The sequence below is a fragment of the Colletotrichum aenigma genome (genome assembly GCF_013390185.1).
Source record: "Colletotrichum aenigma strain Cg56 chromosome Unknown KSG_Cg56_contig09, whole genome shotgun sequence".
In the NCBI taxonomy this organism is placed as follows: domain Eukaryota; kingdom Fungi; phylum Ascomycota; class Sordariomycetes; order Glomerellales; family Glomerellaceae; genus Colletotrichum; species Colletotrichum aenigma.
In genome coordinates, this window is record NW_023500915.1 from 2,824,791 (window position 1) to 2,849,701 (window position 24,911).

Here is a 24,911-nt window from a genome sequence, read left to right on the forward strand (position 1 = left end):
GAACCACCTGATTCTATTGCGCAAACCACGGCATCAAGCATGATAGTCGCCAAGCCCGGGGCCACGTATCTCTACACCCGGTGCGGCCCCGGCAAGCCGGCGCCGGCTCCGGGTGGTGGGCAGATTCATGTCCACCTTGCATGCAGCATGCCCACGTCTCCTCGCCCGGCCCGAGGACTTTGCATACGACATCCACGGGCTCCCGATGCGCCGGACACCGCATGCCACGCAATCCTCACGACCAAACTCCATGATTCCAACCCAGCCCGCTTTCCACTTGCTTAAGAATCCATAACAAATATCCAGAAGCTTGCCAAAGTCCACCGCACTGTGAAAGATGGAGACGGACCCCCCCTTCAGGTTCCTACACGATGCCCGAGGCGGGGGCCCCCCATCGGCGACTGTGGAATTTGGGGTTCAAACTTTCCCACACCGCCGTCGGATTCCGTTCCCCGATATCTTTCAGCCTTATGGGTTACCTAGTCGCCATGGACTTGGATGAGTGTATGGCCCCAACCACAAGTATCTTTTGGAGAAAGCCCGAACGGTGGCGGCCCGACGGGCGGCGTTTATGCGTTGTTCATGAGGGAAGCAGAGTGGCTGCTTCGCGGGAGGGATCTTGCCTGTACAAGACCCGGGCTAAAGAGCTCGTCATCACAGGAATTGAAAGGGAGCTTTGGGCGCCAACGGAAGCAAACCAGCCCAGCCCAACATCGCGATTCACATGCTTTTCCTTCCAAGTTCAGGTTCTGTGTTCTCTGTAGTGGAGAATTGGTGATAGCCAGCTTCAACACGCGCGGCTTTGCATTTCGTCGGACTCAGTTCGGGTCCTTTCGCATTCCTCCCCCAAATGCTCTATCGACGTTTATCGTCTGCGGCTCAAAGGCCGTGCGATGTAAAAATTCCAAAATGTGCCTCCCCCGGCATGAGCTCTTCGCTACAAGCTTTCATAATATCCTCTGTTCGAGTACCGTGTCTTCAAACCCCCCCATAACAGCCAGTCGCCCAGCAAGAGTTGTCTCCCAATATATCTTTCAGTCCTTCCATTCCAGAAGCTTTCCGACCTCCAAAACGCCAACCATATCTCCCTGATCAAGCACAGCCAGTATAGAGTCCGCGCGGCAGACGTACTCGCCATCGTCGGCCGCTCCTTGCATGTTCCTCACAAAGTTCACCGCCCGCCGTATCGTCGTCTCCGACGAGATGGATAGCATCTCCGCTCGGGGCACCATCAGCCCCGGAATCTCCTTTAGGCACCGCGTAAAGTCATCTGTCGCCAGTTTCCTGATCCGGCCCGGGGACGCAACGTCGTTGCCTATGCGGACCCAGCCCGAGGACGAGTCGTACGCTGCCCGGAAGAGGTCCGCGCCGACGCTGTCTGTACACAAGCCTACCAAGTCCGGGATGTCCGTCCAGGGAACGGCAAGGTCCAAGATGGTCTGCGGTTTCCTAAACGCAGCGCCAATAGCGCCTCCCGGGTGATTCTTCGAGAACACTTGCGACATGCTGGGATGCAGCTCCTGACCCGCAGCAATGGCGAGCGCATCACCCACAGCCAAAGCAACGGTCGTAGATGTCGTGGGTGCGGATACACCAAACGACGCCGTTTCGCTTTCGTGAATGGGTGCCGGGAGGAGAATGGTGTCCGGCCTCAACTTGATGAGCTCACACGTGTCCGGCCGGGTGTGTCCCGTGAGTATGATTAGGGAAGAAGGCTTGTCCAGGTGAGGCAGCAGGTTGAAAAGCTCTGAAGTCTTGCCGGAGAAGGTAATGAACATGAGGATATCGTGTTTTTGCACTATGCCAAGGTCGCCGTGTAGGGCGTCGATTGGGTTCAAAAAGACGGACGCAATGGAGAGGCTGTTGAAAGTTGCGACCAGCTTGTTGGCAATATGTCCGGATTTGCCCACGCCTGTGATCACAAGCTTACCCTTCTCGCCCTTGTGCCGTGTGATTGCTGCGACCGTGCGATTGAAGCCGTCCCGGGCAACTGGATCTGTCTCGTACAGCGCGGCGACTGAGCGCAAGGCTGCTGCTTCTGTCTTAAGTACGTGTGTCGCGGCATGAAGACGATCTTGTACTGTGACCGAATTCTCTTCTGTCTCGAGCATCTCATCGGGCGATCCCAAGCTCAGCTCTTCTAATTCTTCAAGGAATTCGTCCTCCGGAGGTGACACTGGTGGTGAAGGCGGCGAAGGGGGCGGCATCGATTCGCAGTGAGGAGCGCCCAGCACGTAGACGGCGCTGGTTTGCACCGGCCGGTGCTCGGTGTAACGAGAGTCTCCCATGATTATGATGTTGGATTGCGGACAGTAAGCACAGCTTGAGGTGAAGCACTTGACGATCCGATCGCACGTCGTCGTCCAAAAGTAGTTCGCGGGTTTCGTTATCGTTATCAATCGAGCAGAGTCAAAGTGTCGCCGTAAACTGAAATTCGCAATGCGCCTCGTCCCTTTGAAACTTTGCTCTCTGGTGGGGGAATATGCAGGCGAGGACAGCTGCGCGGGACCACACAAATAAAGGACCAGTTCACCTGAGATTAAGTCGCGGGGAGCAGCTGGAAAGATGAGCAAAGATGTAACCAGATTCCATGACGTTGAGAAAGATTGCGACGGCCGGGGTTTAATGAGAATTTGTCCGAAGCGCGCGCGCGAGTTGAGTTAAAGAGCAGAAAAAGCAGGTCAAATACGTAAGATATGTAGAGATACCGAGGACCCTGCGCGAAAAGCGAGCGAGCTTCCCAAACTCACCTTAATTGCTGCCCCTCCACTCGGGGCTACCCTTGGCTTAGCTTCACGCATTGTGGGTAGCTCTCCCCGATCCGGATGCCATGACTGGCCGATAAACCCATCTCTTGGTGCGGCATGTCGCGCGTGGAAGGGATGGCTCTGTATGCCCTGCCTCTGGCGTGATCGAGCCTGGCGCCCTGACTGGATCCCCGAGGCAGGGACGGTTGGTAATCAGATCCGAGGCGGATAGTCTCGAGTTCCATGAGAAAGCTTGGAAAAGTACAAGCCTCATGCTTTGTGGACGTAGATGGCGCTTCCACCGGTTCCGGGAAATCGAGTCATTCAAGGGGGCTCATTGGCAGCTGGCTTCGAGAACCATGAGCCAGACCGAACAAAGATACGGGCGCGATAGACAGCGTGCGGCGTGTGTGTTCCTCCCAAGCAGCAGATAGGCAGGAGGTCGAAATCACAAGCAGCCCGAACCCTGTCCATCCGGTGGGGTTCCGCGAGTCTATGATCCATCGATGTTTTTTTTTGAGCATGCGTTAGACATCGATGCGGCCAAACAAGGCGATGATGCGTGCGTTTGGCAGACGTCAAAATCGACCATCCTGGACTGCCCTGGCCAGATGCTACTCCAGGGGAATTTCCTTGACCGCCGTCAACACGGCTCAGGCAGATAAAACTGGCGTTTATTTTGTTTTTCGTAGCCGGCTAAGGTTGTTGTGAAGATCGGATCGGATTTCAGCGGAGATTTCGGTTGAAATTTCATGGGTGTACAGAGTACGATCGCCGAAGACCCTAAAGACCCTGGCCGCAGGTGTCAACAAGACCGCAAAAGGCCCGACCTCCGCTTGAGATCCGCTTCGAATGTCGCTGAATTGGCTTCACAACACTCGAGCTGCACAGCTGTCGTGATTCATAAACTTTTGGTGTTTTGTTTCCTGAGTCGCGTTGCATTCGTTCAACCCTCTCTGGTGGGATCAACGTTTGCCGTTCTCCGAGTACTCGCAACTCCATCTCCCATTAGCCAGTGTGAGATTGTGCAGGAGCAGCTGTCAAGCCAATAAAAAGAGCCATGAGCAACACGACTTCTGGATCCGAACACCGCATGGCCATGCACGGCAGTTGACACGAGAGCGAGAATAAGGATCGCTGGAGCTGTGCTAGCGAGAGCCAACCATGTTCCGGTATCACAGTTGCGCTGTGCAAGTCTGTCACTGTCGCACTCAGGAGAACCAAACCGCGCTGGTGACCAGAGGTTTGGACCTTGGAGAGAAATCGTTCAAAAGAGCGCAAAGGGTCATCTCCAGATGACAGAATTGACGCGAGAGGCAGCAATCCAAACGTCGTTCTCTGCTGTGGTAGTCGCCATACTTCTTGAGATTGACTGCTTTCCTTGTCCGCATCATCTCCCTTGTCACTCTTTTGCCTCAGAACCACTCATCAAGATGCATCTTGGCGCAGCCATCATCGCGGCTCTGAGCCTCACAGGCTATGCATTCCCGAGACAGCGACCTGGGTATGTCCGGATGCTGCCGCGGGCCAACGACACCGAAATCTCATGCGGGCAGACCGAGTACACGCTGACCGAGGTGAGATCGGCGGCGGATGCGGCTTGCCAGCACGTGGAGGATGGCACGACGGCGGGCAGCTCGAGCTATCCGCACACGTACCGAAACCAGGAGGGGTTCGACTTCAACGGAGTCGAGGGTCCCTTTGTCGAGTTTCCGATGAAGACAAGTGGTGTCTACAAGGGCGGTAAGCGATTCAGTGGAAATGGCATTTGTCGGTTTGCGTGGGTGGTGATGAGATCGGCGATCCGGGCGTGGGTGCTTGTGCAAGCTATTAGTCGCAGCTCGCCAAGTCGCATTAGCGGCAGGGCTGGCCGCTCCCCTCCCCCCCGCGATGCAGCGCTATCTCCATGATTTGAGAAGAAAAAGTGAGGCTTGAGCTGACAGGTTTCTCGTGATTGTAGGCAAGCCAGGAGCAGACCGAGTTATCATCAACGAAAAGTGCGTTCTTACAGGCCAGATCACACACACGGGAGCCAACGGCATCGCGTTTGTGGGCTGCGAGGGCACTAGCTAGGCGCCTATTGGATGGTTGGCCCAGAGAGGCGACGCTGATAACGGTCTTGATTTTTCCCCCCACGATCTGCTTTAAGCGTCTGACAGAGCTGCCTTGGTGGTTTGGAAAGCGGTTAGCACGGCTAGGCAGTTGAATTATGGCCACGTCGCCGACAATCTTCTTGATGATTCCGCTCCAGCCTCTCCAATTCGTGTCCTCTCTCTCTCTCTCTCTCTCTCTCTCTCTTTCTCTCTCTCTCGAATTCGTCTCTCCAGTGTAATGATTCGTCGCATCTAGAAGACGCACTTCCCATCTGCCGGCGGCAAGCGATGCGCGAATTGAGGTGGGATAAATGCAAGATGCAAGATGCCCATCTCGGAATTTGGTCCGTGCCGGGCGAGCGGTGAAGGCCAAGGTGAAGATGAAAGGCCGTCCTAACAATTTCGAGTCAACGCTAGGGCGAGGTAATCTTGGTCAGGACGCAGGCGGTTGCAGCAACGGTGCGTGAGAAGTGACCGCCGGACAGAGAGAAGATGGTGGTAGTGGTGGTGGTCGGTGGTCAGTGGGCGATCAGCGAGACGAGACGACGGACGAGTACCTACGCTGGACGAGAGTGGTTGGCTGGTGCTGCAAAGGTCGTAGCTACCTGCCCTGCCTGGCAGTTGCCTGCCTCCCTCTGTGCCTGCCACACTGCGACAGGAGGCCAGAGACGAGCAAGGTACATCCGGACGCCTCACGTTTTGGTGTGAGCATCACCATTTCTGGGACGAAAGCATTGTACCTCTGCCTCCCGCCCCCGGTGCATCATCCAGCCCCCGTCCCTTCTCATGTTACCAAACCCACCTGCACCACACGCGTACGGCCACAAGCCTCGACCACTGACTGGGCGGCTTACCGGTTTGGGGAAGCAGGTAGCGTCATAACTGCAGCCAGTCTGCCCACCACCAGCTATTGATAGGCAACCCCCCCCCCCCCCAAGACTTGCATGTTTCCCATCGAGTTGCCTCCTTCTTTCCCACGGGACCAACTTGGCATCTTTTTCTTCCTGCCTCATACCAATCTTGCCAGGCAGAGAGGAGGGAAGAAAGGCGAATTTTGTCCCAAAATACGACACCTTGCCGACTGCGTAAATGACACGAGTCTCTGTTTACAGCTCCGCCCTCGTGGCTTTTGTCGCCGGTAAGTACCTAACACTGTATCTTTCTTTCGCCGGGCCCCCAGGGCAGGCAAAACGGGAGGGCGACGGTCGGGGTATCCACCTTTGCATCGTCGTCATCGCCCGTTTCTGAAGCTCTAAGCTGGGCGCGATGGTGGCGCCTGGGGATTGCTTCAAGCACATCAATCGGCAACAACAACATGCATCTTCGATTTACGATGGCTAACGTCCTGCCCTGCCAGCGACGGCGATGATCGTTACGTCCATTATATTGCCGCACTGGGTTTCTTACTCCGTCACCGCTACCGACGGCAACGAGTTCTCAAAACACATTGGACTGCACAAGATCTGCTCCAACGTCGGGCCTGGCCCGGCGTGCAAAGTCTTCCCGACCGACGAGTTGTGTAGTAAAGATGGCGAGAGATATTTCTGCTCCATGTGGCGTTCTGTAGGCTTCCTTGCCTCCTTCTCGACAATCATGCACCTCGCGTCTTTGGTCACCTTCCTCGTCATCATGAGCGGAGGCAAGTACAAGCGCGAGACGGGCTGGAAGATCCTCGGCGGGCTTCTGATTTTTGTCGCGGCTATTGAATTCACTTTGATGGGCATTGTGGTAAGTCTAAGGCAGCTCGGCAATGATATGGCTCGGGGCAACGAGGCTGACGAGTATACCAGGCGTACCTCTTCGACAATGACGAGCAGTTCCGCGTCCCTGGCTGGGGTCTCGACACATCGTGGATTCTCTGCACCGTCAGCGCATCCGTCTCCGTTCTTTGCGCTTTGGGACTGGGCATTTCCGCATTTGTTCTCCCACCGGAGGAGGGCTACGAGTTCCTCAACGACCCGCTGCCGTAATCCATAGGATCTGGATGCTGAATGCCCGAAACATGCTGGAGGCTCAATTTTCATTTCTTGCAGGCATAAAGGGAAACGGAGTTTGCATACTACTTTTCGCCAATTGGGGAGTTGTTCTTTCCTTGTTTTGGCCAGCGGCTATGATGAGAGCGATGAGTGGCTCGCATCTGGTTCATGCGCTGCCGAATAATTTACATACGAAATATATAAGTTCAATCTTTGTTTGGAAGCATGAATCCACGATGCAGCTCAAGCTCGCGTATTCTGCTGGACAAGAGTGACGACAGTGAGGCGATAGAGATAAGCGCTTGGGGGCAAGTGCGGGGCCGGCCGGTCCCCGCATTCACACCTCCCAAATTGTCAAACATCCAACGGCGCGCCATGGCCTAACTTATATGAGCCTTTCAGCTCCCAACAAGCCTCTTTAATCTCATCCGCACACCTTCAAGCTTTACATCTTCCTGGAGCTCAACCCAAGGCCTTAGACCATCTCCCTCTCCCTCACAAACCAGCGGACCAACAACCCGGTTGACTCATCCCACAATGACCGTCTCCGCGCAAGAAGAGGGCCTCACACCCTCCCAGCTCGCCTCCTTCAACCGCGACGGCTACCTCATCATCCCGGGCGCCCTCTCCCCGGAAACCGTCCGGGGCCTGCTCACCGAGACCCACTCGCTCCTCGACAACTTCTCCCTCGCCGACCACCCCATGACGCGCTTCTCCACCGGCGAGAAGGCAGACCACGTCGGCGACGACTACTTCCTCACCTCGGGCGACAAGGTGCGCTTCTTCTTCGAGGAGGACGCCTTCGACGACGCCGGCAACCTCGCCAAGCCCAAGGCCCGCGCCATCAACAAGATCGGCCACTACCTGCACGTGCTCTCCCCGCCCTTCGCCGCCGTCTCGGACCCGGCCTCGACCGCCGCCGTCCGGGGGAAGCCGGCCGCCGTCGCGCGCAGCCTCGGCTTCAAGGACCCCCGCTGCCTGCAGAGCATGGTCATCTGCAAGCAGCCCGAGATCGGGGGTGCCGTGCCGCCGCACCAGGACTCGACGTTCCTGTACACGGACCCGCCGTCGGCCGTGGGGTTCTGGTACGCGCTCGAGGACGCGACGCTGGAGAACGGGTGCTTGAGCTTCTTGCCGGGCAGCCACCGCTGGGCGCCCGTGGCGAACCGGTTGGTGAGGAAGGCCGGGGACAAGGGCACGGAGATGGTGGAGAACCAGGGGCCGCGGTTCCCGCCCGGGGATAAGTATGCTGCGCAGAGCGAGGAGGGAAAGGGGGCGTATGTGCCTGGCGAGGTGAAGGCTGGCGACCTGGTGCTTATCCACGGCAACTTGCTGCACAAGAGCGAGAAGAACCTGAGCCAAAAGGGGCGGATTATCTACACGTTTCACGTCATCGAGGGCGAGGGCACGAAGTATGATGAGAAGAACTGGCTGCAGCCGCCTGAGGCTGGGTTCACCAAGTTATATGCCTGAGTCATGGGTATCAGTCTGCCCCAAGAACAAAAAAATACAAAAAGATCCATCTAGTCTGGTTTCCCAGCCATGCGAGTGTGAAGACGTCAAAGGTTGTACATGTATCTGGCTTGCGTCTGCCTGCTTTATCACCTCTTGCCGGCAGACTTCTTCTTCGTAGTAGTAACCTCCTCCTCTTCCGAGCTGTCATCGTCGCTGCTGTCGTCGTCGTCTTCCTCCTCGGACGAGGACGACGAGCTGCTGGAGGTCTCCTCGGCATCCCGCTGCGCAGCCTGGCGCTGCACCTCGGACTCGTCAGAGTCATCGTCCGACGAGTCGCTGTCGCTGCTCGAGTCGTCGTCAGAGTCGTCATCGGAAGACTCGTCAGAGCTGCTGTCGACGTTGGCCGTGCGCTGCTTACGACGGCGAGATGCACTCTGCTTCGTGCCGTCGTTGAGCTTCACCCTCTTGTCGACCGTCTCTCCCTGAACAGCAGCAGCAGCAGCAGCCTTTGGCGGCGCCTCCTCCGTGTCAATGGTCATGGCATCGCTGTCCTCGCTCTCCGCGAGCTCCTCCAGTATCGTCTCGGCGCGCATGCGCTTGATCACACGCTGCGTGATGGCGACGTCGCTCGACTCCGCCACGAAGCCGCTCTCGTCGAAACGCTTCCTCTTGCCATTACTACCGCCATCCTCGGCGCCGAGCTGCTTCAGCCCGGCCAGGACCTTCTCGTACTCGGACTGCTTCGAGTCCGCGTCCGGCGTGCCGTCGGGGAAGGCGGCCTTGCCCTGGGCGGCGTCCTCCTTCCTGACCTCGTCCGCCGTCTCGCGCAGCCGCGTTCGCGTGTAGCCCTTGAGGTCCTGGATGTACTCGTAGAAGGTGTCGATGTCGGCCGAGGGGATGGCCTCGGTGTGGAAGACGCGCTTCATGAGGATGGACTGGTAGTTCTTGTTGAACTTCCAGTTCGCGCGGGCGTGCTTCCAGGCGCGGAGGTACTCGAGGGAGGGCTTGATGTCGGCCTGCGGCTGCTGCGTCGCGGGCTTGGCCGGCTTCTTGCTCTTGTTCTTCTTCTTTGTCGACTCGGCGGCGGCGGTGGGGTTCTTCGTGTCTTCGGTGAAGGTGACGGACTTCTGCTTCCTCAGGGTCGGGGGAGTGGCAGCAGCATGGTGATGGTCGTCGGTGCGGGTCCTTTTGAGGGGGGAGCTGAACGCAGGGGGAACGGACGAGTGCTCGGGACGTTTCCTTTTGGCGGCGGCGCTGGCGGCGTCCGCCGCGCCGTTGGCGTTCCGGGCGTCGTGGTGTTGCTGGTGACCGTTGGGCTTCGATCCCTCGGCAGCAGGGCCGCCAATCTCTGGGCCGGACTTGAGCTTGAGGCCCAATCGTTTCCAGGCCGGTACTTTTGCGGACATGACGGGCAGCAGCGGGCACACCCTCTTCGTTTTTTTTTCTGCGTCCCGGAAAGGCGAGGGAGGGAGGGGAGAGAGGATCGCTGGATCGCAATTTGGTGTCTGCGGTTGCGCCTGCTGGGTTTGAGGAGGGTACAGAAAATGCAGAATTGGGCCGCTTCAATGCTCTCCACGTGTGCTTGGCCTATTAGATTGGAATGCGATGGCCTCGTGTGCGGCAGTCCGATTGGGCGCGACGTGTGGTGCTCGAGACTGGAGGGTGAAAGTCGGGAATGGTCCCTCGATATTTTTTTTTCCTTTGGAGGCTGCCCTGCCATTTTTTTGGCAGCAGGATGCGTTGTCGTTCCCGCAGTGCCAGGGGTGCCCCGCTGTATCCCTGCACTGCAGCTTTTCAGTGTGCACGTACCAGGTCTCTTACTTATGTAAGCGTTGCGTCGTCTGCTTGTTGCCTCAGGCTTTACCCACAGTTGCTTGGACCAATCCAAGGCATCCACTCAGCCTTCCCACTGGAGCTTCCCGGTACGTTGCCTCGCCTGCTCTAGGCAAGCTCCTGCAAACGCGTCGATATCCCAAGAGCTTCGTCAGAGCTCAACCACCAACGTCGAACCGCCATTTCGTCCATCTTCACCCTGCCACCGACCTGCCACAGCTCACCACCGTCGAGCACGATCTTACTGAACGCAATTCGACCTACGTTGACCTAGAAACACCGCCAAGATGTCGGGTGCGTACTGGGACAGCCACCGCTACCCCGGTGACCTCAGCCCTTCGGTCGTCAATCACAGCTAACGAGGCTTCTTACCCCAGGTGGCTCAGCTTACGACCGACACATCACAATCTTCTCCGAGCAGGGAAGATTGTACCAAGTCGGTATGTATTCATCCTCCGCCCGCAGCCCGATCGATTGCCCCTCCCTGCGGTGATGCCATCGAGCGGGGCCTCCAACCACGGCCTCGAATCGCCCAGCTGACGAGACGATTGCGAACAGAATATGCCTTCAAGGCCATCACAGCTGCGAACATCATGTCGATAGGTGTTAGGGGCAAGGACTGCGCCGTTGTCCTCTCCCAGAAGAAGGTTCCTGTATGTTGAGACCGCTAGCGGGGGTGCAGCTGTCGGGCGAGGGACTGACCCAATGAACAGGATAAGCTCATCGACCCCGCCTCCGTCTCCCACATCTTCCAGATCTCCCCATCCGTCGGCTGCGTGATGACCGGTTCTATTGCCGATGCCCGTGCCTTCTCCCAGCGTGCCCAGGGTGAGGCGGCCGAGTTCCGCTACAAGTACGGCTACGAGATGCCCGCCGATGCTCTGGCCAAGAGACTGGCCAACATCAGCCAGGTCTACACACAAAGAGTAAGCACGGCTGAAAAGTAAATGGCAGGAGTGTGGAACTGACAAGTGATAAAGGCCTACATGCGCCCGTACGGCGTTGCGACGACACTGATCTCATTGGACTCGGAGTTTGGACCTCAGCTGTTCAAGTGCGATCCTGCCGGATACTACATTGGCTACAAGGGCACCGCCGCCGGGCCCAAGCAGCAGGAGGCCCTCAACCACCTTGAGAAGAAGCTGCGCAACAAGGACCACGCCCCCGGCGACTGGAGGGAGGTTACTGAGCTTGCCATTACGACGCTCAGCACCGTCCTCAGCATGGACTTCAAGAAGGGCGAGATCGAGATCGGTATTGTGGGAGGCCCCCGTGCAGACGGCCAGGAGGGGACCGACCCCGGTTTCCGTACGCTGACCGAGGACGAGATCGATGAGCGGTTACAAGCGATCGCGGAGAAGGACTAAGGTGGAAGAGACGAGACCCGGCTAGTGGAAGCTGGATAGGGTCGGTGCGTCCGATGAAGAAGTCCGCTGGCGACGTCGATTCCGCCAACAGACCAGATCGCGCCTGGCCGCCGCGGGATGTGTAGACGAGAGTCGAGCTGGTAGTCTCACGAAGCCAGACCCCCCGCACACGATTGTACTACTAGCCAGCCTACAATTTGATATAGATCAAGACATGCAAAAGACGTTGCCATGATCAATCCAATGAGATTCAAGCATTGTCCGGCCGAGTAGCCCTATGCGGCCTGGCTGAATGCTGAGGGACGGCAGGTATGAGAAGAAGCACGTCTGTGGCTTGACAGAAGGCAGCAGAGAGATGAGTTGACGGTTGGTGTCTCGGATGCCGAATGTTAGGGAGATTCGAGACAGCAGACACGGGGCTGTTTCCGTGGGTTGAAGGCATTCACATCGGTAGGCATCTTTTGGGAGCCCCCCGGATCACGGGCGCAGAGTTTCGCCGAGTAAGTAAGACGACTGGTGAGACGGCTTTCCACAGGGCGACGACTGGCATTACGGTCGTGGTATCTTGGAGCAAGAAAAGCAAGCAACGGGCAGCGGGCATGTGGAGTTCAAGCCACCGCGGCCACAAGAAGGCTGAACTGACACGGCTCTCACGGCGAGTCCTGACACGCGAACATTTGAGGGCGGCCTTACTGCGAACAGCTAAGGTCCCTTTCCTCGCTGTCGGCCCCCACTGTTGGGGACTAGGGTTTGACCATCGCGGTGTTAGGTTTGTGCATTGCACTTCAAACACGAGCCCACGGGTGTGGGAGCGAATGAAGCACGGGAATGGCGTCCAAGACATGAGCTGGATGGATCAGCCCTTCGAGACGCTCCGTCCAGTCTGCTTCACAGCAATCGAATCCCCACCGGGAGAAATTCTCGAGTCTGCCTTCTGCTAGGACGCAACGGGACAGAGCCCATGCAGCCGGCGTCTTGCGGCTACTTATTGCTAGGGAATGGGTGGTTGTCGTTGAGGATTTGGACAGTGCATGGAGAGAAAGTGGTAAGGACAAGGGAGCGAGCGAGCGAGATAGGCATGGCTCGCTCGGTCCAATGCAGGTGGCAGTTTTTAACGGATGGAGCGGCGGTGCGTTCAGCTGGAATAAAACGTGCCAAACGTGGGCAGACGTCGAGGATAACGGTGCTCATTGGCCACAGGCGCGGTGAAGCCACAGCACCTGCAGTGGAAGAGCCTGCCAGAGCCTGCCAGAGCCCTGTCACTGTCTCCAGCCCGTTTCCCGATCCGGCCGCCAAGAGTGGTGTGGAGTCAGCTGAAGATCCACCGACCTTACCTTATTCTTCATCCCTGCTGCCAGCCCTGGGGAAAACGACGTGGACATTTCACACTGCGAGACCACCGACCTACGCAGAATACCGTGGGACCGTCACCGCGGGCTCGCACTCTGGCCTGGGGCGGACTGCCTGCTTGGGCCAGACCGACCTCAGACCGACCGGCCAGCCGAACTTTGCCTATCAGAGACTTCTTCTTCTCCTTCTGCTGTCTGCGTCATCCCATCTTTTCTCCCCCGGTCCCTGGTCCAATGTCCACACCCAGGACCATACCCATCACGGCTAGCAGGGCAAAATACCTTACAGTAGTCCACCTTTGGGTCGGTCTTCTGTGTCTCTGAGATGGTTCACAGTTCTGCTCTATGCCCACCATCGCGAACGAGCGTTGCCTTACCACACGCACCCGACTACTCAACAAACGACTCACACACAACCCACACCCTCGTTCTCGGGCTTGGTCCTCACATCCCGCGCAGCCTCAAGGGCATCTGTCGAGCGACTGAGGTCCATTCCGGGCCTTCTCAACCCCTTGGCTTGATGTGGCCCTGGCCCCTACAGCACATCAATCAATATGACAGCCCTGCAGGCGACAGCCAGCAGACCAGACCATCGAAGCCCTACAGGCATCGAGCACGCGAGTTGCATCATCGCCAGGCCTCCCGAAGAGAAGAACGGTCAACCCCAGTCAACCACCTAATCAGTATCCCACGGCAAAATGTGTGTCTCTCTTACCTACGACACCCACCACCACCGCCCACCTACCTCCTCCTCGCGCCGGGAACCAGGGGCGGCCGCGCGCGCCACCAGCTCGGCTGGGGTCAGTCTAGCTTTGAGCTCGCAACGCCATCCCAACTGCCAGGTCCCCGTCGCCGCCCTTCTTTTTTCTCCGATTCGTCGGCCGGGACTATCAGCGAACCGGGGGCCAAGGTGTCTTCAGACGAAGGACATGAACCACCATTGGTCAAGCATGTCGAATGAGCTCATGCATGCCCTATGGGGCTCCTCCGCCGTTCGGGACTTTCACTCCCCCCATAGGCAAAGAATGCTACTGCTACTGCTGCCGTTGCGGGCTGCCAGCTATCATACCCTACCCTACCCTATTCCCTGGTAGGCCGGGCAAAAGCTTGAGATTGCGGTTTCGTGACGGAGCATGCCTGCCTTGGGTCTCGTTGACTCTCATCTTCCAATCCGTAATTTTCGTGATTCATTCTTCCTCTACCTTCCCTTCGTCTCTTGTTTGTCTTTCGTGGGAGGCCGTCGAGAATGTACAAAAGCCGAGCGGCGTGGCGTTTGATCAGTCTTCAATGACACGGGATCAAGCAGCAACTTCATCTACAACAGTCTCTCGTTCACCTCACCGGCGCCTTTCTCTTACGACTCTTCTATTATACCGGGTCACTTTGACTCTTCTCAAACTACTTTTAATCACCAAACTCTACGATTGCTCGCCCAATTCGCTGCTATGGACGGGTGTAAGTCCACCATCAAAGAAGTTTGGAGGCCCGCCTCCTTGCGCCGGGCGATTCAATGGTTGCGTCTCTGACCTGCTCCTAGTCAACGAGTACCGGACCATACGAGTCGCCGAGGTCCTCTCCGACTTTCGGACTCTCCAATACTACATCGCTGCGGCGCCTACAGATCCTCCCAATATGGAGGACTATTACACCGAGGGGTGGGCAGCTTTGCGCCAGTGCTCCCTTGACGGGCAGCACGTCCTCAACTGTGCCGCCGACACCAGTGTTCCGCAGGCCAGCGGCGGGCCGCTTGAGCAGGAGAAAGCGGAGTTGAAGCAGTCAGTCGCTGTTGCCCATCGATCGCGACATGCGCGCATCAAGTACTGACCCTGGGACTCTACAGATGCCTCCTCGACTCGTTCGCCAGACGGCACGAATGCCAAAAGATCTACCTCCGCCAGGCTGCTGCGCAGCGGTGGGTGAACAACCGGGACGGCATCCTTCAAGGCGGCAGACCGACCAACAGGAACCAGTCACACCTTAGGGCATGCGACCAGCAGCTGAGAGTTGTACGTGATGTTGTTTGCTTTCCACCTTGTCCACTGTTTCTGGGGAGATTGATATCATGGAGAACGGTTGTTGCCAGTTCCCAGGTCGGAATGCCAGACTAATACTGGCGGATTCATACAGGAGCTCTCTGCGATTACCGATGAAACCATATACAACGAGCTGCAGATGTCGGACCGCACGATGGGCCGCTGGACGGCTGAGGACCCTAGCCTTCGGAGCGTGCAGCGCTGGCTTCGCGCGCGACGACCGTAAGGCATGCGTATCGCGGATGTCAACTAAACCCCACGTGTTGTTGCGAAATTGACGAAGATGAATGTTTGATGAGGTCATGAGACGCCTTCCTCTCTAGCTGGCATCCGGGGGTTTCTAATTTTGTATAAACGGCGCATGGAGGATACCAAACATAATACACGAGAAGAGCGATAATGGGTTTCCTTGGTCCTATCTCAAAAGAATTTCATCTCTTTTTCCATTTCATCAAGATATCACTAGACATTCTCTTCAAGACAAGGCGACTGGTATTGCGCTTGCGGCACGAAAGGGGTCTAGGGCGGTACCGCGGAACCCCAGAGACATTGCGGGCGAGACACGTGCAGGAGAAGAATTGGCAGAATACTTAGAAGAGAATCACATTCAGACAAACACATTTTGCCAGGCGCAAAAAAAGACAACCAAGACATTTAGAGGATGTTTCGCTCCCCGTTTCGGGTTCCAAATCTTCAGTATCAAACATTCATTTTTGGATCTATACAAGCTCGGCATTGTTTGGCATGATGCGCGGCCCCCAAAATCCACCAGAGACCTGCCCGACATTCCGCAGCGCAGATGCCCGAGACACGAGGCACGCGGCAACGATCCTCAAGGAGAGACACGTGCGTACGTGCATCTGGGGTGCCGGGGTCCCGCAGTTGCGGGCCATCCTCTGTTTCTCTCACACCCTCTGGGGCCTGAAGACCAACAGCACGACGCTTGACCAGACAAGGACCAGCGCACCAAGCGAACACGATATCTGGGGATGGTGAAATCTGTCACTATCTCTATCTGGTCTTGCTGTGGACACACAACGCTATCCCGGAAAGGGAGAGGACCATTCCTAGCATTGTATCTGTGGTGCGGATAAAAAAGACTTGTTTCAGCATTGTGCGCAACCAATCCACACGCGCTGGAGACGAACTGCCTTTGGGGTGTGGGCAGGAAGGAACGAACAAACGACTTACCTCGACTGATGACTTTCTTCTCAACCCACCACTCGCCAATCACGGTGAAGAGGAAGGCTAGGGTATTGACGATGGGAACGGTCAAGCTCAATTCTATTTCCCCCCTCCACATTAGCAACTCACTCTCTTTCGGCATCACCCACGCCAGAGAAGAAGAGACAACACCCACCAGCCTGTCCGATGAGCAGGAAGAACCACACGCTGCCGGTGAGGTTGATCAGCAGCGGGGCGGCGTAGCGCGGGTTGCGGAGCAGGTCGAGGACGCCGAAGAAGGCGCCGTAGAGGCGGCTGCGGAGCCAGCTGGCTTTCACGGCGTCGCTCTCGAGGATCGGGTGCGGCGCGGGGTGGTGGTCCTTGGCGGCGCGGCGGATGAAGGGGGTAGTGAAGCCCCACGCGAGGCCGACGAGGAGGAACCCCGCGACGTAGTTGATGGCCGCGGGCTGTTGTTGGTCGGGGTCTGGTGATGTCATGTTTCTTTGGGTTTTGCTTTTGCTTCCCCTTCTTGCTTTCAGGGGGGGTGCTGGGGAGGTTCAGCTTAGCCAGCCCAGTAGAGTCCAGCCTTATGACCGGGGGTTTGGGGGAGTGGTAGGGTTGCACGAGCTGAAGGGCTGGGGGTGAGGCTGCCTCGGGAAGGGTTTGTGAGAATTGATGAGTGGGTTTTCCTTTAAGTCCGAGGTCCCGGGATGGTGTTCGTGATGGAGTGAAGTCGGAAGCGCGGGTAAGATGGTGTGGAGGCTTTGCGCGCGACGCGGGCCCGGTGGAGGCGGAGGGTCCCCGCCGTGCGGTACAGTTCGACAGCCCCACTGGCCGCGTGGCTGTGTTGAGGCTTGTGCTCCCTGACAGGCGCGGCGGGGGGTCTGATTGGCTGTGGGATGCGCTCCACGGCGGACGTAGCCGAGCGGCTGGGCTTTTTTTTTCACCGACGGTGATGCTGTCATCTTCAGCGCGGGGGCAGGTTATCAAACTATTGAACGTTTTTTTTTCTGGCCCTATCGCGGATCACCCGAAGCTTGTATTTGGTTTCTTTCCGAAATGGGGTGAAGAGGCCTCTCGCTATCAATCTTTTCAATGATAGCCGCGTACTACTCATCAAACAACTTTTGCCGGCTTGCGTGACGGTATCTGGCGGTTTGATATTGACTGCATTAGCGAGACGACAAGCGTGGATTTGAAGCACGAGCTGGATGCGCGCACGTGTGGCTTGCATAATAAGTCATCGCAAATCGACCAGTAGCAGGACAGCATGGGCACAAGACGAAACAGGCGCCGCTTGCGAGTGATGGCGTCTCGCGGCTGACGGGGCCTGTGAGAGATAAGGTCTGCCTCTATGTCTTGTGTCTAGCATGATATCACCAGACGCCGGTGGGAGTCACCAAGCGGGGCCATGGCAAGCGCATCATCACGGCAGAACTGTTCATTGCTTTTTCGGTCTGGACTCTCGCGCTTCTTGGCGCCAATTCACAGCATACCTTGTCTTCCACTGATGGACTACTTAGCCTTGCAAGGCCTGAATTTGTGCGGCTGCGGCTGGGGTCATCTCATCTCAAATGATTTGGCGATGTCCAATGACTGACCGATTCGCACCGGATCGTGGGACACTAACTAGCGGCATCAGGGCACAGGCAAACGGCTACGTACGACTAGATCCCCCGACTCGAACTGTGAAGTTGCTGCGTCACTCGGCAGTTGGTGTAATGCTCGTATCGACCTTCGATACACATGTACATGCACCCAGGGAACAGAGTGATTGGTGCTGATGCAACCCGAGCCCATGGGCGTCCGTCGACCAGGCTGGCTGGCCGAAGCCGCTAGTGTATTTCTATGCCGCGTCGAGGGCCCATTGGGCGGAGATGAGAAAGCACCGGACAGAAAATCCAAGAAGTGTTAGTCGGTGAGAGGAGAAGTGATAATGGTTGGGGAGAGGATGGGCTTCTCAATATCTACCCTTCCCGACCTCCCCAATCCCGCATCTCAGTCTCCCCTGATGATCCTTTCCCAAAGCATTTTCCACATTCTCCCCTTCCCCAGAGCGTGCTTCAGACAGCGGCAGCAATTGTCTGTGCCCCGTTACCCCAGACGCTGGCCTGTCGTTGACATCATGACTTCCTTTGAGGTCTACGATGAATCATCAGTCGCTGCGAGCTAGTGGGGCTGCCAACCCACGACCGGCATGAGCCGCATCGACGACATGTCCGTCTCCCGGGCCGCCCGCCGTCACAGCAGCACAACATGGGATTGTTGCGAAACTCAATGCACCGCGCGTAAGCATGTTGCATCTGCGTAGCCCCCCCCCCCCCCCCCCCCGGGCACCATCTCTGTCCTTGTTTGTCGCCGTCCACCTCCTCCTTGTGCCATTCTACCCCGCAATACCAATCATGTCATTACCGTATGATTTGGGCATGGCGGCTGTCCCAGGGATCGCCCGTGCGTCACACTCTCTTTCAGATTCCCATCTGAGATTTCGATCTGAGATTGGATTTAGCCATGTCGCGGGCCGCGGGGCTGATGGCGTTTGATGATTGATGGTTTGTGCTTGCAGGTCAGCTGGATGGCGCAGGGGCAAGTCGTCCCATCTTGCTGGACTTCTCTACACATCATATCGTGAATAGGTTTTGTCGGTGCTGGGTTTGCTATTGAGTGCAATGGCATGAGGTGGGCATTACACAATTCCTCGACCAAACAAGTGGTTCAGAACTCTAGAGTTGCTCAATTAGCATTTGCACCGTTGTGATCTCCATGGCATCAGAGCCTGCCAGGCCAGTCCCCCGCCCAGGAGCTTTTGCTCCAGGCACGCTACGCGGAGCATGAACTTTTCCTTTCTTATTCCGCAGATCACAGCCAACAATGACGGCGACAAATCGACGCAATCGCATACCTTTTCAAAACGCAGACAGCAACGTGAGCCAAAGCCCGCCCAGACGCCTCGCGCCCTGTCCATCCTCAAACTAGATCTTCTAGGCCGCTCCTCCCGGAAACAGCATCTGGCATATCGGCTCGATCCAATGCATTAGTAGCACCGCATCGCGTTTCCAGTCCGCACAAGCCTTCCCTTTCCCATCGGACCACAGATGGCTAATTGGTCCCGGAGCCTTGTCTCCTGCCCCTCCTTCCCCTCCTTCGCCGACCTCATCGGTCGATCGATCGGGATATGCCACGGACGGTTGGCACGAGTCTGAAGTCCCCTTGGACCAGCCTAGCGCGCGTGTGCACTTCCGTTACCGTGACAGGAACCGCATCCTAAGAGATCGTAGGGCTGGCGAAGCGTTGTCCCTAACTGAGACCTCCCACCACCTTAACCATCAAGCACGCCGACAGCTCGGGTCGCCGTAGCTTTCTCAAATAGCTTTCGCCTAACCGGCCCCTAAACCCCACATTTCGTTCGTTCCCCTTGCGCCGGTCCTTGCCCCTTGCGGAGAGCTGCCTGCCAGGCACGCTTGCGCCGTCACCAACGCTTTGAGTCTCCCCATATGGCGACCCCGCGTAGCTTTTGCAGGAATAAGAAACGATTCAGGAGCCATTGGAAGTAGGAAGACGGGCGAAGCACGCACCGACTTGTCCCATCATCTCGATCTGGAAGATGAAAAGCTCGGGGCGTTGGCTGTACCTGCGTGACACGTCATGACTTCACAAAGGGCATCCTGGAAGACAGCCGATCATCGAGAAAGATGCCAAAGAGAAGCGGTATCATGGATTCTTGGCAGGTTTTCCTTCCCCGCTCGGGCGTTGGCCCGGTAGCTGCGGCTGTATGCCGGCCGGCCCACGCTCTCCAGCCCGTTTGTGACTAGCATCTCATGCGAGAGACGCAGGTTAGACGCGGCGTTTAGAGTCAATGATGCCATCATTACATCGAATTCCTCCCCCCAGCCCTTGCCCCATGTGCTGTTACTAGCTGTGATGTAAGCTTGCCGAGGGGTTGGTGGCTTTGGCTCTGCCTCAGCTGAGCTGAGCTTTGTCTTTCCAGAAGCACATCACCCAAGCTCCATATGTCAACACGTTAGTCCAGACGTCTGCGAAGCTGTATAAGAAGGGATCATTCCTGCAACCCCATTCCCGATTTCCTTTCATCATCACACACACAACTTCAGCATTCACAACTATCAAGCTTCACAGCTCAACAACCACTTTTCAAACAATCAATCAACCCCACCAAACCACCAACATGCCTACCGAAGCTCAGATCGCCGGCGGCCACAAGGCTAACATCAACAATCCCAACACCTCCGAGGAGAGCAAGAAGAACTCCAAGGCCGTCCTGGAGAACGAGTTCAACGGCGGCGATGTCCCCAAGGCTGGTGACAACGAGGAGAAGAACCCTGGCAACGTCGCCGGTGGCCTCAAGGCGTAAGTCTTTGTCAGAATTACTTTTGACAACCTTTTGCTGACTGTGTCATCCTCACAGTACCATGAAGAACCCCAACGTCTCCGACGAGGCCAAGCAGTCCGCCAAGGAGCGTCTTGACAACATGTAAAGCAAGCGATTTCAATGATTTTTCACTCCAATAGGCGGAGCACGGGCAGGAGTTTAATGGACGAGTTATGTCACTGTATCTTAGCCACTATTCATTGCTTGGCGCATGCAAGCACTCAATGAGAACACTGTAAACTCACATAACATTCCAATCAAGTGCGATGATAATCATTATGCATCTTCTTGGACACTTTTTCATCGTCATTAGGTTGATTTTGACACAACGTGTTGTTTGTTACCTGTAGCATTGCCTCAGGTTCTGCAAAATGATCTTGTCCATTGGCCGACTTCTGTCCATGGCTTCCCGGCTTTGGATTTACGTTGAGCTACAGTGTCTCTTCCACCGAACTATTATGTTGTAAAAGCTTCGGGCGAATTACAGCTCGTTTTGGTTTCTTAACCTATGAGACGATTAACTTACTTATTGAACGACAAGTTTTCACGGAGAAGCGTGTCCAAGGTCTCGTCCTATGTGCTGTAGTTCGTCATCTTTGTAGCTGAGGTGACGCATCAACCTGTACCGCATTCGCTGTTTGAGCCAAACAATTTTCGAGGCCACCGCACGTTAAACAACATAAACGAAAAACGGTCTTCTCGAAGCCTCCGTGTACCATGCCCATGCCATCTATTTGTCGACGGTACCAAACGACCGAACAGTGTCCACCACGCATTCCTCGAAGCTCCTGTACTTGATTCCGAGAACATCGATGCTTCTGTGGTTGTTCAACTTGTAAACCTTGTCCGGCAGTTCTGCGTCTCTGTTCTTAGTCCTTGAAGTCCTTTAATGTTCGGTTAAAATAAGAGAAACTAACCTCCACCCTTAGTGCACTTCGAAGGGAGTGCAGACTTGTACTCGGGGAAGTTCTTGCGGATGATGTCGATGATCTGGCGGTTGGAGCAGTAGCCCCCAGTGATGAAGAAGCGCTGGTTTCCTGCCTCTTCCTTCTCCATGGCCATGACGTGAGCGAAAGCTACGTCGCGAACGTCTGCGAAAATGGGGTTCTGCGTGCCAGGTCGTTCTGATGAGTTTCATATTCGTGTACGCCGACCGCTTTTGGGCTCGGATGGCATGACGATGGGCAAGTTTACTTACCGTTGTAGGGGAAATTTCCTTCTTCGCGGCACCAATAATGAAGCTCCTGATGAACTGATTCGAGGTGTTGAGCGCGTCAAGCGAAGCCAGCTCCTGCACGGCCGGGCCAAACACGAGCGGAGGGTTGATGGTTGATAGGGTGAAGCCTGGAGACTCGTTCTCTGCAAAACTCCAGGTGGCCTTCTCAGCGAAGGTCTTGCTTGCTGTTGCGGCACAAGAACAACGTTAGTCGAGCTTGGAAAAGCGTTGGTTGCTTAAGGTGGACTGATCCCGTACCAGAGTAGCCGAACCCCGGGTTCTCTAAGGCTTGCTCGAGCGTTATTGGGTTCCAGTCCTTCTCGTCGTAGGTGTGGTCGGGCCACAGGCCCTTGGAGATATCCATCATAGAACCAAAAGACGACGTGATAACCACTCGCTTCACGGATGGAGCGCCGTCCTTGATCCCACGAAGTATACCCGTCGTCCCGTTGATGGCTGGGTCAAGCAGGTCGGCCTGGATGTCCGTCACATTGAACGTGAATGGGCTGGCGGTGTGAATTACGGCCTCAAAAGGAGCATCGGACTTGACAGCTTCGTCAAAGGCATCAGGTTGAGCCACATCTGGGACGATGGCAAAGTCTAGCCTTTCGGGACCGAAGCCGGGATTCGAGGCCCTGATGGCGTCGGCTTTGGCTTGATTACGGACAGTAGTGACCACTGAATGTCTAGAGCGAAATATCGTGTGAGATTGGCGGCGTTGGAGACCGCGATGGGCAATTGTTACTTACCCTCTCTCTAGGAGCAGCCGAAGGATGTGAGTAGCGATGAAGCCACTACCACCAGTGAGCAGGACTCTGGTCATCTTGGTTGCGGTGAAAGACTTGATGGTTTGAACTACTGGTTGAAGGATAGAGAGTACTTGTTCATTTTCACGGTCTACGAGGGCCAACGGCGAGGTATTTAAAACTTGTAGATTTTGTAAGACCATCGCCAAGCCTGCTACCGAAGTGTGGATTCAAGCTTAACTTCGCTCCGAATCTCCTCATCGTGCTGACGAGACACCACGACATATATGGCAATGTGGGCTATGTGGGCTACGTTGGAAGAGTTTCGAACGGAGCGAAGCATCTTAAGACCGATATCGATACCCAATATCTAGCCACTTGGACGCGGTTGTAACCCCGTATCTGGTCACCGAGATACGCGTATTTGATCGTACCCACTTTTCACAGGGGGAAGGGAAGCATCGTTAGATAAAGAAAGATGCCATTTCTACAATGTTATTTCTGAAAGATAGTATCGACGGGTATTGAAGTGCATCGCTATATATCCCATTGCATATGCATGCCATAACTCATCATAGGGATGACTATCCCTCAAAATTGCCTCAGTTCGGGTGTAAGCAAGTGCACTTTCTGAAATCGTTGATTCTAGTACTTCGAGAGGACTACGGCCGGAACTGAGTGCGCTCTTGTGTATGTAATTTCTGACCTCTCCAGCCTTCTCCTCCTTGTAGAATCTGTTTTCTATCTGTCAGTACTGCTGCAATTCGTGGTAATGATATCACATACGATAAAATGTCGTTCGTTAAGTTGATAAACTTCCCCATCTCTGGCGCCGCCGGCATGAAGCGGGATATATCAGGACACATGTCTCTGTAGAAGCAGAAATACGTGTAAACTTCAGGCAGGCCCTCCTTGTCCCTGAAATAGTAGGGCCAGCTGGGAGCCTCCATCGAAGGGACGATAGCCTGATAGTCTCGGCGAATCTCGATGGCATTGGAGTTGACAAAAGCCAGCGCGGAGAGTACGATCAGGTTAGCAACAACAGGATCATAGTAGTCGGTTGTCGATCTCAGGACGTCGGCAAAGCACTCTAGGATGCTGCAGGGCTGCAGATCCCCCCGTGAGAATCGTGACTGGAAGTTTTCCAGGTTTGGGCCTAGCTCGGCGTTGAGGTCATCAATGATGAACCCAAGCCAGGTGAAGAGACCAATGTGAACCTGAATATCGAAAGGGTGAAGGGGGTACATCTCCTGCGCAGAACGTTAGCTTGAACAGGTTTCTCAGCTGAGATGTATAATCAACATACCGCAGCTACAGCCAACCCAGCCTCGAATCTCATTCTCGAGCCATCGTCCGGATTGACATACACGCCCGCCTCACGACCTCTTGAGAGAATGGCCTCTCGGAGGGCGTCTTTACTCGGCTTCGTAGGTTGGGTGTAATTGATGCACTTGAGAAACGTCGGAATGAGACATGATAGATGGTGCCGGAGCCCCTCCATGGCGGGCGTGACTGTCAATGATTCAGTCATGTCAACGTCTTTCACTTCAACAGTGTATGTCAACTCTCACCAACAGGAACTCGAGCGGAAAACGCTGTCTTTAATCTCCATAGATCTCCACAACGAATATCAGTCCGTGTAGGTAGCCAGAAAGGCCGTACTGTGAGACTGAGCTGAGATGCTATTCCGAGCTGTCCGCAAGGTGTCGAGACAAAAGCGACCCGCGGACGTAACCTGAGGGCGCAATTAAGTAGAGTTTCCGCGTCACCGTTCAAGAACTAGGCGGTGAGTGAACGAGTCATGAAAGGATTGAGCATGGGAATTCGGGGTCGTTTTATAAGCTGCATCTCGTGACACCGCAACGAACAGGGAGAGCTTCCACTGTTGCTGTTGATGTTGTGGAAGTCTGATCTTACAAACTTTGTACCGGAGAACCCGAAGGATCCTGTGCTTAATCTTCTCCTCCAATCAATGAACCGTATCAACTTTCTCACCTCAGAATCCGCTCACCCCTTGTATACAAGGCTTTGATAGGCCAGCTTTGGGAAGTAGTTCTGTTAGTAACAGTTCGACCAATCCATCCCCGGTGGATGGGGGGGGAGCGGATTCTGACCTCGATAAGTTGATACGATATACTGTTTTGAGTTTCTGAACACAGCATTACAGGAGTCCGAGGTATGTCGTCCCAATCCCACGGACGAATAATACCCGACTGAAGTCTCCAGGGAGCTACGTATGATTCAGTTCTCACAGCTTATGGAGTGGTCTAGGGTGTGTCGGCACTTGAAGCCGCGGTGGAGAACACTAAACTCTAAATATATGAATGCAAGATAAGTCGAAGATACGAATCGTTGGACCCTTGATTTGGCGGAACATCCAGAGGGTAGCTTACAAGCGGTGGCAGGGTTCCAGTTGAAGGCGATGGGCGATTTTCGATATATTAAGCAACCTTTGACGATGAAGCCACGGCATCTGAGACCAGTCCGTCACGCTTCAGTCCTTCTGTCCAAATTGTCAATCTCTTTCAAAGCAGACCCTGTC

General features: G+C 55.7%; 11 protein-coding genes across 11 annotated transcripts; 6 read left to right on the top strand and 5 right to left on the bottom strand.

Moving 5' to 3' along the window:
• Positions 1–1,034: 1,034 nt before the first annotated feature.
• Positions 1,035–2,288, bottom strand: RP505 (Uncharacterized protein; the record flags this gene model as incomplete). Its single annotated transcript, XM_037328648.1, has 1 exon — positions 1,035–2,288. The coding sequence occupies one exon, from the start codon at positions 2,286–2,288 to the stop codon at positions 1,035–1,037; it is 1,254 nt and encodes a 417-aa protein (XP_037173316.1).
• Positions 2,289–4,180: 1,892 nt separating this feature from the next.
• CGCA056_v013405 (Extracellular guanyl-specific ribonuclease) lies at positions 4,181–4,820 on the top strand (the record flags this gene model as incomplete). The annotated part of the gene is made up of 2 exons (XM_037328649.1): positions 4,181–4,490; positions 4,708–4,820. 2 exons carry the CDS (start codon positions 4,181–4,183, stop codon positions 4,818–4,820), a joined length of 423 nt encoding a protein of 140 aa, XP_037173315.1.
• Positions 4,821–5,929: 1,109 nt separating this feature from the next.
• Positions 5,930–6,810, top strand: CGCA056_v013406 (uncharacterized protein; the record flags this gene model as incomplete). Its single annotated transcript, XM_037328650.1, has 3 exons — positions 5,930–5,978; positions 6,198–6,568; positions 6,631–6,810. 3 exons carry the CDS (start codon positions 5,930–5,932, stop codon positions 6,808–6,810), a joined length of 600 nt encoding a protein of 199 aa, XP_037173092.1.
• Positions 6,811–7,353: 543 nt separating this feature from the next.
• On the top strand, positions 7,354–8,289 carry PHYHD1 (Phytanoyl-CoA dioxygenase domain-containing protein 1; the record flags this gene model as incomplete). Its single annotated transcript, XM_037328651.1, has 1 exon — positions 7,354–8,289. The coding sequence occupies one exon, from the start codon at positions 7,354–7,356 to the stop codon at positions 8,287–8,289; it is 936 nt and encodes a 311-aa protein (XP_037173054.1).
• Positions 8,290–8,417: 128 nt separating this feature from the next.
• Positions 8,418–9,677, bottom strand: CGCA056_v013408 (uncharacterized protein; the record flags this gene model as incomplete). The annotated part of the gene is made up of 1 exon (XM_037328652.1): positions 8,418–9,677. The coding sequence occupies one exon, from the start codon at positions 9,675–9,677 to the stop codon at positions 8,418–8,420; it is 1,260 nt and encodes a 419-aa protein (XP_037173067.1).
• A 714-nt stretch (positions 9,678–10,391) lies between these two features.
• On the top strand, positions 10,392–11,471 carry Psma6 (Proteasome subunit alpha type-6; the record flags this gene model as incomplete). Its single annotated transcript, XM_037328653.1, has 5 exons — positions 10,392–10,428; positions 10,482–10,544; positions 10,663–10,757; positions 10,818–11,030; positions 11,085–11,471. 5 exons carry the CDS (start codon positions 10,392–10,394, stop codon positions 11,469–11,471), a joined length of 795 nt encoding a protein of 264 aa, XP_037173065.1.
• A 2,794-nt stretch (positions 11,472–14,265) lies between these two features.
• Positions 14,266–15,079, top strand: CGCA056_v013410 (uncharacterized protein; the record flags this gene model as incomplete). Its single annotated transcript, XM_037328654.1, has 4 exons — positions 14,266–14,275; positions 14,358–14,595; positions 14,661–14,826; positions 14,948–15,079. 4 exons carry the CDS (start codon positions 14,266–14,268, stop codon positions 15,077–15,079), a joined length of 546 nt encoding a protein of 181 aa, XP_037173581.1.
• Positions 15,080–16,163: 1,084 nt separating this feature from the next.
• On the bottom strand, positions 16,164–16,514 carry CGCA056_v013411 (uncharacterized protein; the record flags this gene model as incomplete). The annotated part of the gene is made up of 1 exon (XM_037328655.1): positions 16,164–16,514. The coding sequence occupies one exon, from the start codon at positions 16,512–16,514 to the stop codon at positions 16,164–16,166; it is 351 nt and encodes a 116-aa protein (XP_037172800.1).
• Positions 16,515–20,203: 3,689 nt separating this feature from the next.
• con-6 (Conidiation-specific protein 6) lies at positions 20,204–20,513 on the top strand (the record flags this gene model as incomplete). The annotated part of the gene is made up of 2 exons (XM_037328656.1): positions 20,204–20,385; positions 20,444–20,513. 2 exons carry the CDS (start codon positions 20,204–20,206, stop codon positions 20,511–20,513), a joined length of 252 nt encoding a protein of 83 aa, XP_037172735.1.
• A 624-nt stretch (positions 20,514–21,137) lies between these two features.
• Positions 21,138–22,446, bottom strand: azaE-2 (Ketoreductase azaE; the record flags this gene model as incomplete). Its single annotated transcript, XM_037328657.1, has 5 exons — positions 21,138–21,262; positions 21,325–21,514; positions 21,606–21,808; positions 21,882–22,309; positions 22,373–22,446. The coding sequence occupies 5 exons, from the start codon at positions 22,444–22,446 to the stop codon at positions 21,138–21,140; spliced, it is 1,020 nt and encodes a 339-aa protein (XP_037173582.1).
• A 568-nt stretch (positions 22,447–23,014) lies between these two features.
• COP6-1 (Alpha-cuprenene synthase COP6) lies at positions 23,015–23,870 on the bottom strand (the record flags this gene model as incomplete). The annotated part of the gene is made up of 4 exons (XM_037328658.1): positions 23,015–23,020; positions 23,076–23,103; positions 23,156–23,619; positions 23,676–23,870. 4 exons carry the CDS (start codon positions 23,868–23,870, stop codon positions 23,015–23,017), a joined length of 693 nt encoding a protein of 230 aa, XP_037173579.1.
• Between the last annotated feature and the right edge of the window lie 1,041 nt (positions 23,871–24,911).